The 19551-nt window shown below is 43.9% G+C and overlaps 1 protein-coding gene across 9 annotated transcripts in view; it reads left to right on the plus strand.

Annotated features, from left to right (window-relative positions):
• Positions 1-19551, plus strand: part of LOC137437528 (R3H domain-containing protein 1) — a 166744-nt gene that overhangs the window by 66255 nt on the left and 80938 nt on the right. For 7 of the 9 annotated variants that reach the window (XM_068131922.2, XM_068131927.2, XM_068131925.2 and 4 more), the window contains exons 3-4: positions 13400-13435; positions 18301-18390. In XM_068131922.2, the coding sequence (XP_067988023.1) occupies positions 13400-13435; positions 18301-18390 (126 nt within the window). The remainder of the gene's footprint in view (positions 1-13399; positions 13436-18300; positions 18391-19551) is intronic. The other 2 variants (XM_068131929.2, XM_078766018.1) reach the window with 1 other exon arrangement.

Raw genomic sequence — 19551 nt, forward strand, 5'->3', positions numbered from 1 at the left:
GTTGAACAGGTGGGTCTTGAGTGATGTTTTGAATGTGGTGAGTGAGGAGGAGTCTCTGATGGTGTGAGGTAGTGAGTTCCAGAGGGTGGGAGCAGCGATGGAGAAGGCCTTGTCCCCCCAGGATCTGAATTTGGTCCGGATGGGGGGGGGGGGGGGGGGTCAGGAGGTTGGTACCAGCAGAGCGGAGGTTGCGGTTGGGAGCGTGTCTGGAGAGGAGGTCAGCCAGGTAGGATGGGGCCAGGTTATGGAGGGCTTTGTAGGTCAAGAGGAGGATTTTGTACTGGATTCTCTGGGAGATGGGGAGCCAGTGAAGCTTGTAAAGGACGGGGGTGATGTGGTCACGGGTCCGGGAATGGGTGAGTAGACAGGCAGCGGAGTTCTGAATGTATTGGAGTTTATTGGTGATTGTTGAGGGTGAACCATAGAGGAGGCTATTGCAGTAGTCCAGACAGGAGGTGATGAAGGCATGGATGAGGGTTTCTGCAGCCATGGAGGAGAGGGATGGACGGAGACGGGCGATGTTTTTCAGGTGAAAGAAGGCTGTCTTTGTGATCTGTTTAGTGTATTTGTCGAAGGAGAGGGTTTGGTCAAAGATGATGCCAAGATTCTGGATGTGAGGGGAGGTGGATACTGGGATACCGTCGATGTTGAGGGCAAAGTTATTGGTGGATTTTATGAGCGTTTTTGGGCCAATGATGATTATTTCAGATTTATCATAGTTAAGTTTGAGGAAGTTGATTTGAAGCCAGGATTTTATTTCAGTGATGCAGTTTGTCAGGATAGAGTGGGTGGCGGTGGAGATGGACTTGGTGGAGATGAAAAGCTGGATGTCATCGGCGAAGCAGTGGAATTGGAGACCATGACGGCGGATTAAGTGACCTAGGGGGGACAGGTAAAGGATGAAGAGGAGGGGGCCAAGAACTGAACCTTGGGGGACACCTTGGGGGAGGGGAGCAGTGGGGGATTTGCAGTTATTGATGGAGATGAACTGGCATCTGTCAGAGAGGTATACTTGATGGAAGTATACACATTAATAGAAAGACGAGCCTAGAACAGCACTCTTCGGCATCTTGGCATTGACAGATATGCCTCTGCCCATATTATTACATCATTGTACTATTACGATGCTCCCGATGTGTACCCCGGTTTAGAATAGGTACACTATCCCTGCGTGTCGTAAGAGGCGACTAAAAGGGTTGGCGTCAGGAAGGTCATCCGGCCATAAAAACATTGCCTCAAAAAGAGAACCATGACAATTACGACTACATATGGGCAGGGTACAGCCCGAAGTACCCCGTGGGGGACCCCACTCCCTCTCGTCAAAACTCAAGGTGGGGAACCCGATCGAAGCAAGGGTGGAAATCATTCCATTTATGATGACGAAACGTCTGATGCCCGATGTGGAGATCGGTTTCTGAGATTTGGGACATGGAATGTAGGGACAATGACAGGGAGATCAGGAGAAGTGGTGGAAGTATTGGTCAGAAGAAGAGTGGACATATGTTGTGTGCAGGAGACGAGATGGAAGGGAAGTGGTGGGAGAATGGTGAAGGGTAGGCAGGGACAGAAATACAAGTTTGTGTGGCAAGGGTGCCCGGAGGGCGTGAATGGTGTTGGTGTCCTGCTTTCTGAGGAGTTTGTAGACAGTGTGGTGAGTGTGACTAGAGTGAGTGAAGGGTTGATGATGGTGAAAATGATGATTGGAAAGCTCTTGGTGAACATCATCTCGGGATATCCTCCGCAGGTTGGTCGGAGGGATGAAGAGAAGGACAAGTTCTGGTGTGCTATAGAGAAGCTGATGGAAAACGTGAAAGATGAGGAAGTTGTTGTGGTAGGAGGAGACCTAAATGGACATGTGGGAAGGAGTATGGATGGTTTTGAGGGATTTCATGGGGATTATGGATATGGTGAGAGAAATGGAGAAGGTGAAAGGATTTTGGAGTTTGCTGATGGAGCTGATTTGTTGATTTGTAATACTCAGTTCCAGAAAGAGGATAATAAGCTTGTTACATACACGTCAGGTGGGTCGACGACAACCGTTGACTACCTGCTGGTGCATAGGCGAGATAGGGGGCACCTCTGGGACACAAAGGTGATCACGGGTGAGGAGGCTGTTTCACAGCACCACTTAGTTGCCTGCGACATAAGGGTGAAAGGTGCGAGGAGAGCTCGGCGGGTGAACTACCAACCGAGAATGAAGGTGTGGAGGTTGAAAGAGGTGACAGTGAGGGAGGCATTAAAAGAGAGGTTGAGTATGGTGGAGGATGATGTGGTTGAGCTTGAAAGTGGTTGGATGTCAATAAAAGATAGTCTGTTGGGAGCCGTTGGTGAGGTATGTGGATGGACAAAAGGACCACCGAGGCACTCGGAAACATGGTGGTGGGATGATGAAGTTGGAAAGAAGATTGACGAGAAGAGGAAGAAGTTCAAGGAGTGGCAGAAGGCGAAGGGTATGGGGGCAGAAAAGGCAGAGCATGAAAGTTATAAGGCAGCCAAGAAGGCTGCAAAGAAAGAGGTAGCAAAGGCACAGGAGGCATGTAGGAAAATGTTCGGAGAGCGCTTGGATTCGGAAGAGGGTCAGAGAGCGGTATTCAGGATTGCAAAGCAGATACAGAAAGAGAGGTGTGATGTGATGGGGGTGAGTTGCTTGAAGGATGAAGTGGGACAAATCGTTGTGGACCCAGATGGAATTAAAGGAAGATGGAAGAGATATATGGAAATACTGTTGAATGCAGAGAATGAATGGGATGGCAACATAGAGAGTAACCCAGTTTTAGGACCGGCAGAGAAGATAACCGAGGAGGAAGTTGAGGAAGTGATAAAAGCAATGAAGAGTAGAAAAGCGGGAGGGCCGACGGGAGTTGTGGGAGATATGCTGAAGGCAGCGGGAAATTGGTGTGTGAAGAGAATGACAGAGATCTGCAATCTGGTGGTGAAAGAAGGCCGCATTCCAGTGGATTGGGAACTGAGTACCCTCGTCCCTCTATACAAGGGGAAAGGTGACCCTCTGGACTGTGGCTCGTATCGAGCGATAGTTATTGGAGCATGGAATGAATGTATTGGAAAGGGTGTTGGAGAGGAGGATAAGGAAGCAAGTGAAGATTGACGAAATGCAGTTTGGATTTATGCCAGGAAGAGGAACGACAGATGCGCTTTTTATTGTGAGGCAGTTGCAGGAAAAGTATATGGAGAAGAGGAAGAAGTTGTTTCTTGGGTTTGTTGATCTGGAGAAAGCATTCGATAGGGTTCCACGTGAAGTAGTGACATGGGCATTGAGGAAGTTAGGACTGGAGGAATGGTTGATCAGAGTAGTGATGGCAATGTACAAAAGAGCGCGCACAGCTGTAAGGACGAAGTACGGGAACAGTGGTGAGTTTGAGGTGAAGGTGGGAGTGCATCAGTGGTCGGTACTAAGTCGACTACTATTTGTAGCTGTGATGGAGGTGCTGGCTCAGAACGTAAAGGAGGGTTTACTGTGGGAGTTGTTGTATGCAGATGATCTGGTGTTGATTGCAGAAAGTATGGATGGACTGAAGGAGAAGATGAACAAGTGGAAGGAATGTATGGAGACAAAAGGTCTGAAGGTGAATATCGGAAAAACGAAGGTGATGGCAAGTGGTAAAGCATGTGGTGAGGTGGAAAGAACTGGGAAGTGGCCGTGTGCTGTGTGCAGGAAGGGTGTCAAAGTGAATTCCATTCAATGTACAATGTGCGCTGAGTGGGTTCATCAAAAATGTAGTGGTTTGAGAGGGTCATTAACCAGTGTGGCAGCTACATTCAAGTGTAAGGTGTGCACAGAGGGAGTTGCAGATGGAGGAAATGTTGAGTTGGATCTTGGAGATGGCATGAAGCTGGAAGGTCTGAAAACATTTTGTTACCTTGGAGACATGCTGAATGGAGAAGGTGGATCAGACTCGGCAACGGTTGCTCGAGTGAGATGTGCATGGAAGAAGTTTCTGGAACTGAGTGGCGTGCTGACGAGGAGGGGAGTGTCATTGAAGCTGAAGGGAAAGGTGTATGCTGCATGTGTGAGAAGTGTTATGATTTATGGGAGTGAGACATGGGTAATGAACGTAGAGCAGCAACGAAGGCTGGAAAGGGTGGAAATGCGAATGGTTCGGTGGATATGTGGAGTATCGTTGAGAGAGAGGAAGACAAATGATGAATTGCGAAAGATGATGGGAATAGAGTTAAACTTCTGTACGTTTTCCAGGAGTATCTGTTTATTTTGCACATTAGCCAAATTTTTTTTTTTACAAAAACAAAAGTTAAATTACGACTGGGATTACGAACATTAAAATTACAGTTCAGTACTTCGTGTAACCCTCACGAGCATTCAGGAGAGCACGTACACGTTGAGGCATGCTGTTCACGAGATTTGCGAAGGTTTGGACAGGAATCGCTTGCCATGCAGTGACAATAGTCTGCTGCAATTCACGCACAGATGCAGGCTGCTGGTCCAAGTGGTCGATTTGACGCGTTAATTCTGCCCACAAGTTCTCTATCGGATTCATATCCGGGGACATGGCAGGCCACTCCATATGCTCTACCACGGTCAGCAAGAAAGTGTTGGATCATGCGAGCACGATGAGGCCGTGCATTGTCATCTTGGTAGACAACGTTTCCTCGAAAGGCTGCACGAGCAAATGGAAGCAATGTTTCTTCCAGAATGGCCCTGTACTTGAACTGGTTCAGGTTTCCATTCAGAACAACCAGGTCAGTTTTGCCCCCTGCATGAAAAGCAGCCAAAACGGTCACCCCACCACCTCCAGCTTGGACTCTTGGCACTATACAATTTTTGTTGTAGGCTTCATGCACTTGTCTGTGCACTCGTACGTGGCCATCTTGACGATAGACCAGAAATCTAGACTCGTCACTGAAGATCACATGATTCCAGTGTCCTGGCTGCCATTGACGGTGCTCTCTGGCCCACTGCAATCGGTGCTGGCAGTGTTGTCTGGTCAGGCGTGGCTTTCTCAGGGGGTGCCTGGCACGATAGCCTGCTTGAACCAGTAGTTGGTTGACTTGCCTTCTGGATACAGGCACATTTGTCAGTTGCTGCCACTCAGCCCTAAGCCGATTAGCTGACTTGGTACGGCCATTGCGGACTAACCGGTGCAGCTGGCGATCATCCCTCCTTGTGGTTCTGCGGGGACGTCCTGGCCTCGGTATTGGAGTAGGGACACCCCTCTGAGCATTTCGTTTCAGGATCTTTGGCACCTGACCTTGAGTGATGCCATACTGCCGAGCAATAGCACGCTGTTTCATGCCGTAATTTCGTAAAGCCACCACTCCATGACAAACAGCATTGTCGAGTTGACGGACCATCTCCAGAGGAAGCGGCAATAACTTTTGGAGACGTGCAGCAGTTGTTTTCCACTAATACACAACGCAACAACCCTTGTATACCCGACTGTGAAGCCAATCATCAAATGCACTTGCCTGTACATTTTGCCACGCCACCTGTGATATAATCCTGTTGTTGACTTCTTGCTGCGACAGACAATCAGTGACATGGTTCTTTTAACAAATAAATCACCAAAGTGTATAAGAAACTCACCAGATTGATATACTGAGTTAAGAAAGTAAACCCAAGTCAAGAAAGAAAAAAAAAATCCTTTTTAAATTGCCAAGTCTGTAGATCAAAGCTATACTAAAAATGAATGATATTGTGAATGATATTGTGAATGATATTGTGACAAATGATGAATTGCGAAAGATGATGGGAATAGAGCCTGTGATTGATGCTGTGAAGAGAAACAGGTTGAGATGGTTTGGTCATGTGTTGAGGAAGGATGAAAGTGACTGGTTCGAGAAGAGTGATGGAAATGAATGTAGAAGGAAGTGGAGGACGGGGAAGACCGAGAAAGACTTGGCTAAAGATGGTGGAATAAGAAATGCGGGCAAGGGGGTTAACAAGGGGCGATGCAGAAAATAGGGCAAAATGGAGAAGATTGTCATGGGGCCCGTAAGGCTAACCCCCGCTCTAGCAGGGAAAATGGCCTTAAAATACCTGTTTTTGTTTCCCTCGCCAGAGGAGAGGGTATTGCATTTGAGGTCCGTTTGTTTGTCTGTTTGTCCGCACAGAATAAATATGATTTTCTCTGCAACCGTTGGTCCAATTGACAGGAAATTTTCACCATCGGTGCAACTCCACCTGCATAATTTTTTAATGATTATTATGACATCATAGGTCAAGTGGTTCGGCCGCCATCTTGGAAAAATCGAAAAACCTTTCACCTCTTTATCTCGGAAAGTGTTGAATAGAAAAAAATTGAGACATGGCTCATTGTAAAGAACTCTCCACGGGGAATAAAATATGTTAATGATGTCATAGGTGCCTCCATTATGACGTCATAATTCGACAATTACAAAACTTCATCCGATCAAGATGAAATTTCTTGAGCGTCACGTAGGCATAAATCGGTGGAGGAAAAAAAATGATGACGTCATCGATCACGTGGTTCGGCCTCCATATTTGTTTTAACACAAAAGCCTTAAAAACCACTGAAAATACATCCTGGCGAGGGTTTGCAATCTCCGATTGCTCTTTTTCTTCTTGTGTATTGTGAATTGATGCGACCGCTTGTATAATCGATTCTTGTATTTGGCATGCAGCACATTTTTCTCAAAGTAGAAAGTCTCTTGGAATATTGATTTTCCAAACAACCGAGAGGCATAGTGGTATGGTGATAACTGGGAACAGGCAATGCACAAGGATTACAAGTGTAGAAAAGATATTCTGTGCCTCTAAGCATTATGTAGTACTTAACAAAGGGCTGGCAGGATGGCCTGGAGGTACACACACTCACCTCTAAGCTGTCTAGCCTGGGTTTGAATCTCGGCTCAGTTGTAAACGGTCATCCCGGTTTTCACAGGCAGGGTGATTCAGCAATGTGTGGTGCCATCCCTCGAATGGATGTTAAATGGGTGTCCCATCTGCCAGCATTCGTTGGTGGGCATTAAAGATCCCACAGTGTCCTTCGTGAAGTCAGTCATCTATTGCCAGCCCCTAGCCAATTTACAAATGTTTGCCCTAACTACTGCTGGTAAGGCAACGGCAAACATCCGGTATAGTCTTTGCTAAAAAAAAAAAACTGTTTCAGCAGCACCGACGTTCTGTAACTGAGTATGGTGAATCAGAATACTTAAACACATACTGGGACAAATATACCTTATGTCTAGCGGTGCGTGATGTTTTACTGACTCAGCATAGATTGGTGGAGATGTATCCATTACGGATGGGAATGTAAAGTGACACTTTTGTTCTGCCCCATTACAAAGGCTTTCTCTGCATGAAATTTGGCCTCACACTTTGCTCAATTTGAATGTTTAAAACTTTATTTGCACTTCTGAGACTTTATATGTCAGTACTTGTGTACGTTTGATGATGAATTATTATCGGTAATTGAATAATGATCACTCCATGATAGCTTATGTTCTTATTAGAGCGTGCATTTAATCAACCTTTAAGTTTATTATTATGGCCCCTTTACTTCTAAATTCCGACTAGTGCATTTGATTGAGTGATAAGAGCAAATGGTAGGAGATTAGCTGAACCAAAGTAGGAAAAATGAAAATAACAAAGTCCACCCACTTGTCCATGGTGAAAGAAAATAAGCAACGCCTGAACCTCAGTCCTTAATAGCAAGAAAATGACAAAACTCAGGTTTTGATTATTTTTTCTACTTATGTCAGGGCAGGTTGAGATGTATTCCTAATCCTGTGGAGAGTTCCATAATATTCCATAATACTGGGTAGAAATATTTCAAATTGTTTTACATGATAATGTGTTGTCCTGACCAGCAGGGGGTGCTTGCCACACATCCACCTCGAGTGGGCATTTATTTTACAGGAAATAAGGTTTATTAGGACAGGACTGTTTGCTAGCTCAATCTTTTGAAAGGAATCCACACCGTGCTGATGATGGCCAATGAGCCAGTAATGTATCCGTAGATCGATTCCCTTCCTGTGATCTGGTCGGGTTAGGGTGGGGGAGGTCCGGAGGATGGTCTTTGTTTGACGTGGCCACTTGGTTGGGCTAAAAAAAAAACTAGAGCTTCCAGGGAAGTAGAACTCAACTGAACTGACTGGACAACTTTAAAGTAGGTCAGTTGTCTGTACTAGATTTGACTTAAATGAAAAGCCAACAATCTTGTGTAATAATTTTAAGGTCCTTTTATCCTTGTGTGGTAAGAGTCTCACACACCAAGTTTGATCAAAATCCATAAATATTTGTGGACGTTAAAGTCTTAACGTCGTTTCGGAGCTGAAAACAATATGGCGGCCATTTTGTGACGAATCGGGTTGGAATGCAATAGCAACCTACCTTGTGTGGTAAGGGTTGAACATTCTAAGTTTGATCAAAATCTGTTAATATTTGTGGACGCTAGAGTGTTAACGTCGTTTTCATGACCAAACACAAAATGGTCGCCTAAGTCCGCCATTTTTCAATGGATCGGGCTAAAATGTAATACCAACCTGGTGGTCCTTGGGGTAAGGATGCTGCATGTCAAGTTTGATCAGAATCGGTTGATATTTGTGGATGCTGGAGTGTTAGGTCGAAAAGTTAACAGACGACGACAGACGACGGACGCCGGAGGGTTCAGTATGTGATGAACTCAACTGGACGGTAGTCCAGTTGAGTTAAGTTGGAAATGTGTTTTCCCAATACGTATCAAAACTCAAGTCTGCATGCAAAACATTGAATAGATTGGACAATATTTAGAGGTCGCTTCCATTTTTGCACATTTATTATTCTTTTTATTTGCATTGGAAACAAAAAACAAAAACCCAAATTTTCAATGCTTTCCTTCAAAATCCGATGAGTTTGACATGAGCGCTATCATGAACAAATGAATTAGAACTCTCCAGTGTCATAGTGGGTAATACGACAGCACTGAATCCTCGTTTATCTGATTTTAAAAACATCGTCACATGTATTATTTATTGACCTTCAGAGCCACCTTCTTCTGGCCCTTTAATAGGAAGGTCTTCAGCGAGTAGATGGCCTTAGCCATCCACTGCACGTTGTGGATCATGCCGGGTGTGCATAAGCGCAGCTCTCCATCAGAGGATCCCCAAAGGAAAAGATAGCAGAGCTGAAGCAGCTCTCCATAGTCCTCTCGTGGCGTCTGGCACTTGACCAGTCCACGTAGAATTATGTCATCTCCTGTCGCAGGCCATCCGGCATGCCAATGATTAGCTCGTCACCAGTGAGCAGGTAGTTGGTCTTGTTGATGTAGGGCCAGCTCTTCTGGAAGCATTTGAAGAGCCCCATCTCAGGCCCATTGTTGCTCCCAGGGCGATGGAGAACACATCCGACAGCATCAATTTGAACATAAGATGGCAGCACGCAATTCAGACAAGCTCCTTGTCCAGGGCTTTCTCAAGGAGGGTGCAGGTTCCCATCCTCAGCTCGGTATTGGGGGCCGTCATGTCGAAGACCAGTCCCTGGAACATGGGCTTGAGCTTCCAGTCATCCAATACGCAGAACCTAGCGCAACTCCTATACAACATAGATACAATAGCTTATAATGAACCTTGAACACACACGACTGTGATCGAAGATGGAGACTGTGACATTGGTGGCTCTGTTCCTGGCAGAAGCAATATTCCAGTCCTAAACAGAAGAAAAAAAAACTATATGAACCGAAAAAGTCGTAAATGTTAGCGACCTCTAAACATGTTACTATCTCTTCTTTTTTTTTGCATGCAGAGGCCTGTTGTCAGGTTCAATGGGGGCAGCCTTGCGGAGCAGCATATTTCCAACATTTATTTTTTACCTTATAAGCTTGCACCACCCTAGTGGCCATAGAAGCCTCTAAAAATCTTTAAGCTAAGCTATACTGCAATTCGTGATCGTGTGTGTGTGTGTGTGTGTGTGTGTGTGTGTGTGTGTGTGTGTGTGTGTGTGTGTGTGTGTGTGTGTGTGTGTGTGTGTGTGTGACATGTAAACAAACACACAATTGATCCTCCACAAGAGTTTTGTGTATTGTGATCTGGCAGCGTCTCTCTAAATAAAGTGTAACATGTATGTTGTTCCACTATATAGTCATTTCATTTACTGTGTTAAACTGTCCTTGTGAGTCCATTCTCTTCAGGTATGCAAACACCTTCTTCCTCTTTAACCCCTCAACTATGCAAAACTGTTTTTGTGAGCATTGCACCCAGTGCTGCTGGAATTCTGAATTGACATTTGAAAAAAAGAGTTTGCATTATGCCAAACTTGAGGCAATTTCTGGCTGGATGTGAACCACACTCTTAAAAAATATAAATAAATAAATAACAATTACAATTGGATTCAATAGCAAGGAAAGACAAAAACGTAAACACGAGATTTATGTAGCTTTTGCTCTGTAGTAATTGACTGATATCTATATTATAAAAGGATCTCTGTCTGGTTGTTTGTCGTGTTATAACTTGAGAACGGATTAACGGATTTCAATAAATCCAACTATGGTGGATTTGGGTAACTCCCGGGAATGTTTGTGATCCCAAATTATTTTTTTTATGGGTACCTGGACATGCCATGAAAATGTGTGTGTGTGCCTGGCTCTAGCACAGTGTTTCCCAACCGTTTTCTGATCGAGTACCACTTGGAGGTCCCTTACCGTCGCCGCGTACCACCTGGTTCCAGAAAAACTCAATCCGCATACCACCTGGTTCCAGAAAAACTCAATTCGATAAGATTTCAGGCTTATTTCAATTTAATGCGAGGGCTGCATCTGTTTCTTCTCCACCAGCTGGTCGATGCGGGGCATAACTTTGCTCACAGCACATCGGAAATCATGAAATATATCAGAAATCAGAAATAAAAAAATTATCAGGCCAAATCTTTTTTTTAAAGGTTGAGTCGCGAACCACCTGGAAGGCCCTCGCGTACCACAGGTTGGGAACCACTGCTCTAGCAAAAGCAGACACTTGGGGGCAAAAATCAAAATTGAGATTTTCATATCATCCGATTCCCCATGCTTTTCCCTTTCATTTGATATATACATTATGTTAATTGGATGAAAATTAACGAAGTTGTGGTATTTTAATGACAATTATATTTTCGTTTAAACAATGGAGATAATTAGGTTCAAAGTTCACAATACAGTTCAAAGTTCAGTGCACCCAACATGCTCATACAAACTCCTTGGCAACGCTATCAACCATTAAGGCCACACACCTGAAACTTTCCACACTTAATAAAGGCATGTCAGATCAGACAATGTATATGCCAGAAATGAAAGATATGTGATTCTGTTTATTATAATTATAAAGAAATTAAAAAACAATAGAAAACATAAACAAAATGCTAGAATTTACGAACGAAGCATGAATTATGCCTTAATTTCAAGGAATTATTCATGCCATTCCATCTCTCAGCTGTATTATCTTTTATTGGATTTCAAGATTGAATGCATTTGAAGAATCACAATTTCCTTTATTCTTAATTTCACCATGTGCCACCATGTAATGTTTAAAGTTAATAATGTTCACAGTCGACCAAGCAATTGATGGATCGACTAGGCACTCATTGTCTCGTGTAGGGAAAGCAGCGCGTCTCGGCCTCAGTGGGGCTTAATAGAGTGAATGAATGAATGAATGATCGTTTTAAGGCCATTTTCCCCGCTAGAGCAGGGGTTGGCCTTGCGGGCCCCATGACGATCATGGTTCCCTGTTTGAGGCAATGGTTTTTATGGCCGGATGCCCTTCCTGACGCCAACCCTTGATCGCCTCTTACGATGCGCCAGGATACGGTGTACCTATTCTAAGCCGGGGTACACACCGGGATCATTCATCCCAGCAAGCTGGTACTCAATTTGCCGACCTCGGAAGGATGACAGGCTGAGTCAACCCCCCTGGCGTTAATTCAGCGATCGACCGGGATTCGAACCCAGGATCCTGGGATCCCAAGCCGGCACCCTAACCTCTAAGCCAACACCAGGCTTTCGGGAGCTTAATAGAGTATGCTTACGTAAGTGATGATTTGTTGATTGGATGAAACCAGGCTTTCGGGGGGCTTAATAGAGTATGCTTACGTAAGTGATGATTTGTTGATTGGATGAAAAAAAAATTGATTTATTTTTTTCTAGCTGATTAGCCATAGACGGATTTAACGCAAGAACCTACATTCTCATTATTCTTAACATGAATTGGTAAATTGTTGGACTGGACCTATAACATGTTACACATTTGAGTCTAACGTTAGTAGAGCCAGATAAGTTTCGATTTTTTTTTTATCGTGGAAAATGCAACTTCCAATCTCATCACTGTTCAATCATGGGATATGATCTATCTAATCAAGAGTCAAACTCAGCAACTTCATGCAGGCATAGACAATAACATTAGAGTACATTGTATCGCAGAATCTACATTTTAACAATGCATCATCTAGGAATTTTTGGATTCGACTCTTGATCACCAATCATGAATTTTTATAAACAATGTCAATTGTGACTCGATGACTAACGTTAGGAGATAAAAAGAACAGCCACAATATTCTGAAAAATAACCCACGGTTACAAAATAACAGGCCTACATCTCTCTATTACCTAAATTACCCGTGTCACATGAGAGACAAGACTATACAAGTACGATGAATCGGGTTGATCTAAACCGAAAACACTGACTTAGAAGTTCGAGCTAGAACCTATCTCCGTCACTGTCGGCCTGCTCTTCAGTCCCATCCGTAGCTGTCCATGTCGTGAAGTATTCCGTTATAAAGTCAGTCATTTCCAGTACACCAAGACAGCAAGATGACGCATTGTTTAGCATGATTGCAACTCTTTTATCATTAACATTCCGTTGATCATCCATGATTTGACAAATTCTCGTAAAATCACGTTCAAAAATTGCCAAAAAAAACTGAAAAACGACTACACAGCGAAGAGTTCATCGAGTTTCTTGTCGCTCGTATCGCAAGCTTCACTGGTAAACAACAATTCCTGTGACGTGGCGCTTAACTGAGGAAGCACACTAACTTTATGACATGACACTGACGTCATGTACATAAATTATACCAACACACCTCCAAACTAGGAGGCATCCGTGTGCTACTCAAGTCTTTGCAGACTGATATATGTTTGCAGTATAATTTTTGCCTTAATGAGTTATTGTATATTATTTGCAATTCAGCATCTACGAGTAAAAAGGCTGTGCTGAATATTCCTTTAACACTCTCCCTATACGTATCGTAATTTTATTTCCCCCCATTTCTTTCATTTAATGTCTTTTTTAACACAAAACAACCTTTTTTTTCTTCTTTTTTTTTTCTCAATTACGCAAATATTGGTGCAAATATCAGTGAAGCGACGGGTCTTATATGCTAGTTATGAATAAAATCCCTGTGTTGTTTATTTATTTTCAAACTCCTCACCTGCTCCCCCTCTCTCCTGTCCCTCCACGACAGCAAGTAACAAGTGAAACGAGCAACAGAAGGTCAAAGGTTAGTGATTTCCTTCACCGTCTGGATTGGTTTTCAACTTAAAATTATTTTTTTAGCCGACACATACAAAGGGAGAAGTGGGGTTAAGCAATTGGTTAATGACAAACTTTCCGTATAACAGTTCTTTGGTTCTGAATTTGTCCCGATCGCACATGTGCAGAGAGGATCGAGATAATTATTTTACTCTGTCTGCCTGCCGAGAAGTCAAGAAAAGAAAATCATTCCAATGAGGAAACTTGCTGTTTTTAAGGATGACATAAAGGTCACAAACAACAGGCACAAATAACTAATGTAACGTGTTAGCTAAGGTGGTGTAAATAGAAACCATCAATGGCGTTAAAACATTGGTAAATTCCAGAATTAATTTATTCATATGACTGCAACCTTTATTTTGTTTTTAAATTAAATTATATACTTGACCTCTGTAGAACACAGATCACCTTCTTTTCACTTTCAAAACCCTTCCATTTAGCAGTGCTTGGGCATATTAAATAGGGTGGTGTACAAGACTGGTTCAATGACGCTAAACTTCTGGAATGTCTTAATCTATAATATCATTGCTTTTATTTAAATTGAAGTATATACTTAAACACTGCATGGGGTAATGTGTTCTATGAACTCTCTAGTTACCACTGGTGTCACTAGTGGGGTGCGGGGGGTGCGGACCGCACCGGGTGACACTATCAGAGGGGGTGACACCAAATTTTAGCAGGAATTTATTAATTTTTATAAAAATATCCCTGTAGTTAGTTATAACAACAAAAACATTTTCCGTAAGCCCAGCTTACATGTATCAATATACCTACAAGGCTAGAACTCTATGCTAATTTACTTTTTGAACCTTCTAATGCGCTCCGGTCAGAGCGGTCATTATTACCCAATTACAATGACACTTCGAATCACGTGGTTTCGTCTGCACTCGCTACAAGCACGTGCTGTTTTCGTTGCCGCTGGTGTTTTTATAGTCGCTGCTTTTGTCAAATTTTCTGGTGTTTTAGCTACAATATTGTGGTAATTAGTATTTGTGAACCTATATTGGTTCACGAGTTATCAGAGTGACCACTATATTCGTCATGGGTGTGTGTGTGTGTCTGTCTGTATGTCTGTATGTCCCGCAGCATAACTACCCGATGATATCATCCGATCTTGATGAAACTTCTGGATTGGTCTCCCATCTCCACTGCCTCTGACATCAATTCTTCCTGGGAATTCTTCCAAAGCAAACTGATCTCTCTCATGCACAGATTTATCCCATCTCGCCTTCAATTGTCTTACCCTTCCTCCCGTCCATGGTACACTGAATCTTGTGGTGAGGCAGTTGCCCTGAAACAACTTGCCTTTGCCTCTTGGAAGGCTAATCCAACTGAAGGAAATCTCAGTTCCTTCCACCAAGCTCGGAACAAGTGTGTGTCTACCCTCAGGAGTGCCAGGAAGCACTATCTCTCCTCACTCAAGAATGAACTCTCAAACCTGTCTCCTTCCTCCAAATCCTGGTGGCGTCTGGTCAAATCCGTTTCTGGTGTTTGTTCCCCCTCCATCCCCTCCCTTACCTCAAATGGCCACACAGTTGACATCGCACGTGACAAAGCCGAATGCCTCAACTCTGTGTTCGCCTCGAAATCCTTAGTCCCAAACCCATCTCTCTCTGTTCCCACCTTTCCCAGTCGAACCCAACTGCTCCTGGACTCTGTGTCCTTCTCTCCTGACAAGGTGGAGGAGTTTTTGTCAAACCTCGACTCTGATTCTGCAACTGGACCAGACGGCATCAGCCCACGGGTCTTAAAATCCTGCTCTGCCGCTCTATCTCACCCTCTCTCTGTTCTTTTCACCCTATCTTTTGCTCAAGGTCATCTGCCAGCATCCTGGAAATCAGCTAACATTACCGCTTTACACAAAAAAGGTGCAAAAACAGATCCTTGCAACTACAGACCAATCAGCCTGCTCCCAATTATCAGCAAAGTCATGGAATCCATCATTGCTTCGGATATGAAATCTTTCCTCTTCTCCAATGGCTTGATCTCTGATCATCAATTTGGTTTCAGACCAGGTCACTCTACTCTGGACATGCTGCTTCTGCTGTCTCAACAATGGATGGAGGTCCTCAATGCCAAACAGGAAATCAGAGCTGTCTCCCTTGACATATCAAGGGCCTTTGATACGGTCTGGCACCCAGCTCTGCTCACCAAACTCTCCTCCTATGGTATCCATGGAAATCTCCATGCATGGCTTGCGGACTTCCTCTCTGGTCGTAGTCAACGTGTGGCCCTGAATGGATTTCTCTCATCTCCCCTTCCTGTTCAGGCTGGAGTTCCCCAAGGAAGTGTGCTGGGCCCTGTGCTTTTTCTGGTCTTTATCAATGATCTCTCTGACTCTCTGGAAAATCCTCTCTATCTCTTTGCTGATGACTCCACTCTCTGCCGCTCCATTCCTCTTCCCTCAGATCGGCAGTCTGCAGCCTCCTCACTCTCTGAAGACCTGGACAAAATCACAGACTGGTCAAACAAGTGGAACATGTCTTTCAATCCTGCCAAATCTCACTCTCTTACTATGTCTCTCCGAAAAGATCGACTGGACAACCCTCCCATCTACTTTCTCAACAATCCTCTCCAAGAAGTTCTGTCACTCAAGCTTTTGGGTCTCACTATCTGCCATGATCTTTCTTGGGAAAACCACATTTCCAAGCTGGCCTCCAAAGCCAGTCGCCGACTGGGCATCCTCCGTCGTGCGAAGTCCTTCCTCGGCACACCTGAGCTCCTCACCACTTACAAGGCTTTCATCCGCAGCTCAATGGAATACTGTTCTCCCCTATGGGCTGGTGCTCCTGCCTCACACCTGGCTCGGCTTCACGCTGTTGAATCCAAAGCTTTCAAAATCATTGGAATCTCCCGCGATGAAGCTATCTCTGAGGGCCTTTCACTCACTCACCGCAGGCAGGTAGGTGGTCTTTCTGTCTTCTACCGACTCCTCTCCGGCCTTGCTCCCCCAGCTCTCTCTGTGCTCTGTCCCCCAAATATTCCTACAGGTCGCACAAGATCTGCCAGCAACCCTCTGTTGGTTAAACTGCCGAAATCTCGGCTCTCTGCTCACCTTCACTCTTTCATTCCTCTTTTCTCCCGCCTGTGGAACAAACTCCCACACTCCCTTCAATCCCTCTCCTCCCTCCAGGTCTTTAAAACAGCTGTTCACCACCATCTCTTATCTTCCCCCATCCATAACCTTGATCTTTTCTACCCCCACTAATTCACCCCAGATCCACCTTGTTTGAAATTCCAACTTATTTCCTGGAAATCCTGGCAGTGTCCATATGTTTATACCTCTCCCACCCCCCCCCCCCTTCACATGCCTTCCCCCCCTTCACATGCCTCCCCCCCTGCACATGCCTCCCCCCCAAAGCCCTCTCCCTCCCACAGATCTCTCGATGTCTCCATGTCTCTCGGTCCCTGCTCTCAAATGTTGTGTTTGTGTCCTTCCCCCTCTCTCCCCATCTTGTCTACCGCTCCCGATGTTATTTGTTTTATGTGTCTGTTTGTCTTTCTGTGTGATTAATGTTCGCTCTTTCACGAGCCTCGATCTTGTATACAAAACAAAAAAAAAAAAAAAAAAAAAAAAAAAACGGGTGGGAGGTTGATATCATGATGTAGTTGTGTCCTGCCTAGAGTGGGCGTATTGCGCCCATTGTGGGCGGAGCGACGCCCGAAAAAGATGTCTTTTTAAGGGGTAATCGAGTTCAAGCTCCATCTTCTCCGAGGGAGTTGGTGGAATCTGACAGGGGTTTCGGTATTTGGTTAGGCCAATGTCATGTGTCTAGCCCCACGGAGCTCGATTTTTCATTTTCGCCCCAAGGTCAAGGTCACAAGGTCACGAAATTTAGAAAAGTCGATTTTTGATGGTTTTATTACATTGTTCGCTTCCTGATCGGGTGAAATGTCGTACATGATCTTATATTATCACATATATCATGAAATACAAGTTTTCCAACAAATTTCAGAATCTTCGACCTTTGACCTTTGAAGGTCACAAAGGTCAAATTTTCGAAGTTTTCGGAATCAAACCGAATTTTCAGTATTGTGTAGCTAACTAACCTCATAACTGATTATACATTATTTTCTATCTCATTTCGAGGTCAGTGACCTTCGTTTTGACATTTCAAGGTCACAAAGGTCAAATTTTCAAAGTTGGAATCGAACCGAATTTTCGAAATCGAACCGAAGAATACCGCTCGCTCGTGAACCATCGTCTCCTGACTTGTCAATAACGTTTTTGAGAATGAAGTAATTAACGGAAAAGAAGGAGTAATAAGAAGGTGTAATTTTAATTTTGCCTTGTTTATGTCACTACGATTGCCATTACATTCAGTGATATACGGGAATTACGATTTAGGAGTAACATTAGTATAAAAAACATTACTAAGGATTCTGTATGGTCTGGTACGGGAGGAGGTCCATGGGAGGAGGTCCATGGGGGGAGGGGGGGGGGTGACACCAACCCGAGTGACGCCACTGCTAGTTACATCTGTTTTTGATACTTTAATTCCTAACTGTGTAATTTTTTAAGTCACAGGAGAAGTTGTTAGTTGAGCTATCTATTGCATGGCTTTATATATGCATGTTATTCTGCATCTGGAAAAGGAGAATGGACAAAGGGTGGGATAAGGAGAGATGGTTAAAAAGATGAGGAGGAGGAGGAGGAGGAGGAGGAAGAGGAGGAGGAAGAAGAATAGAGTAAAGGGGAGCAGTGGCATTGGTCTGATTAGTGTGTTCAAAGATGGAATTGGGGCCTTTCTATAATTCAACTGATAATTATGAGTCTTTGTCGACATTTGTTTGTAACTTTATGTCATCTCTTGTATATTTGTCCACATGCAGCTTTCGGGAAAGATGAAGCTTGTACGCAGCATGGCTGTTTGTCATGAGTCTCCACCACCACTAATGGACCTCAACACCTCTGAACAGCAGGTATTCCAACCATGATTTAACAAAGTGTGTGCATACACACTGGGAAAAAAAAACACTGGCCATTTCACTCTTTCTCCCCTATTTCCTGCAACTGTGGACTTGTAGGATGGCTCTGTGGTCATATATTCAATACTGAGGTACTTGGCCTTGTTCTCAGTCTGAGGAAATCTTAAGCTGACTATCATTTGCTTTCACAATCCTCATGTAATCAGTTTATTTTCTTACCAGGATCTTTGATAATAAATCCACCCTTTTGTTGGACCTGGTGACGTCAGCATTCCCTCTGTAATCTCCTGCTCCTTTCCTATACTTGACTGTTTCATATTGTCATTGTTGAAGTCTACTTTATCGTTGTTTTCAGAGGATAGCCTAAGGAACTAGAAATTGACACAAGCTGAATGACATACTTTGAAATGTGATATTTTCCTCAAGTAAGTTGGTAGTTGAACATTTCTTCTGCTTCAGACATCAAAAGCTCCTTGAAATATTTCCATAAAGAATTGCTATCTCTCGCTTACCGTGACCCCAAAAATAACGAAACCCACATTTTGGCAACACTTGTCAACATTTTGTCAAATATAAACAGTAAAAGTGCTGATGAACACATTTTGGACGTCCTGAGAACATTGACCTTATTTGTGATTCAGTGGGCAGAGACCTTAAGAAATCCCTCAGACAACGGAGTCAAGAGCTTGGAATTTCACTTGATTTGGTGAGAAAGATTCTCATCCAGGATGTGAAACTATATCCACACAGAATTTAGATTAAATAGAAACTGACTGCAGCCCATATGCAATAAAGAGTGACAAATGTGCCAGTGGTTTGTAGACAAGACTGAAGAAAAGCCTAACTTCATTGACAATGTCTGGTCTTTTTGATGACACATTTCCTTATTTATGGGCATGTCAACTCCAAGACCTGTGTATACTGGGGGTCAATACACCAATACCCCATCCCCACCCCTATCTAGTGCTTCATTGACCTCTCCACTCAGAAAAATGCACTGCCTGGGTCACATCCAGTAAACATGGAATCTTCTGGTCTTTCTGCTTTGAGGGTGGCACAGGCAAGTCATTGACTGTTGATACGAAACATTACATCCATGTTCTTGGGAACTTTTGGAGGGCCCTGGTAAGTCACAGGGGTGTTACAAGAGAGGAA

This window comes from Myxine glutinosa, chromosome 12 (assembly GCF_964187855.1).
Source record: "Myxine glutinosa chromosome 12, kmMyxGlut1.1, whole genome shotgun sequence".
Taxonomy (NCBI): Eukaryota; Metazoa; Chordata; class Myxini; order Myxiniformes; family Myxinidae; genus Myxine; species Myxine glutinosa.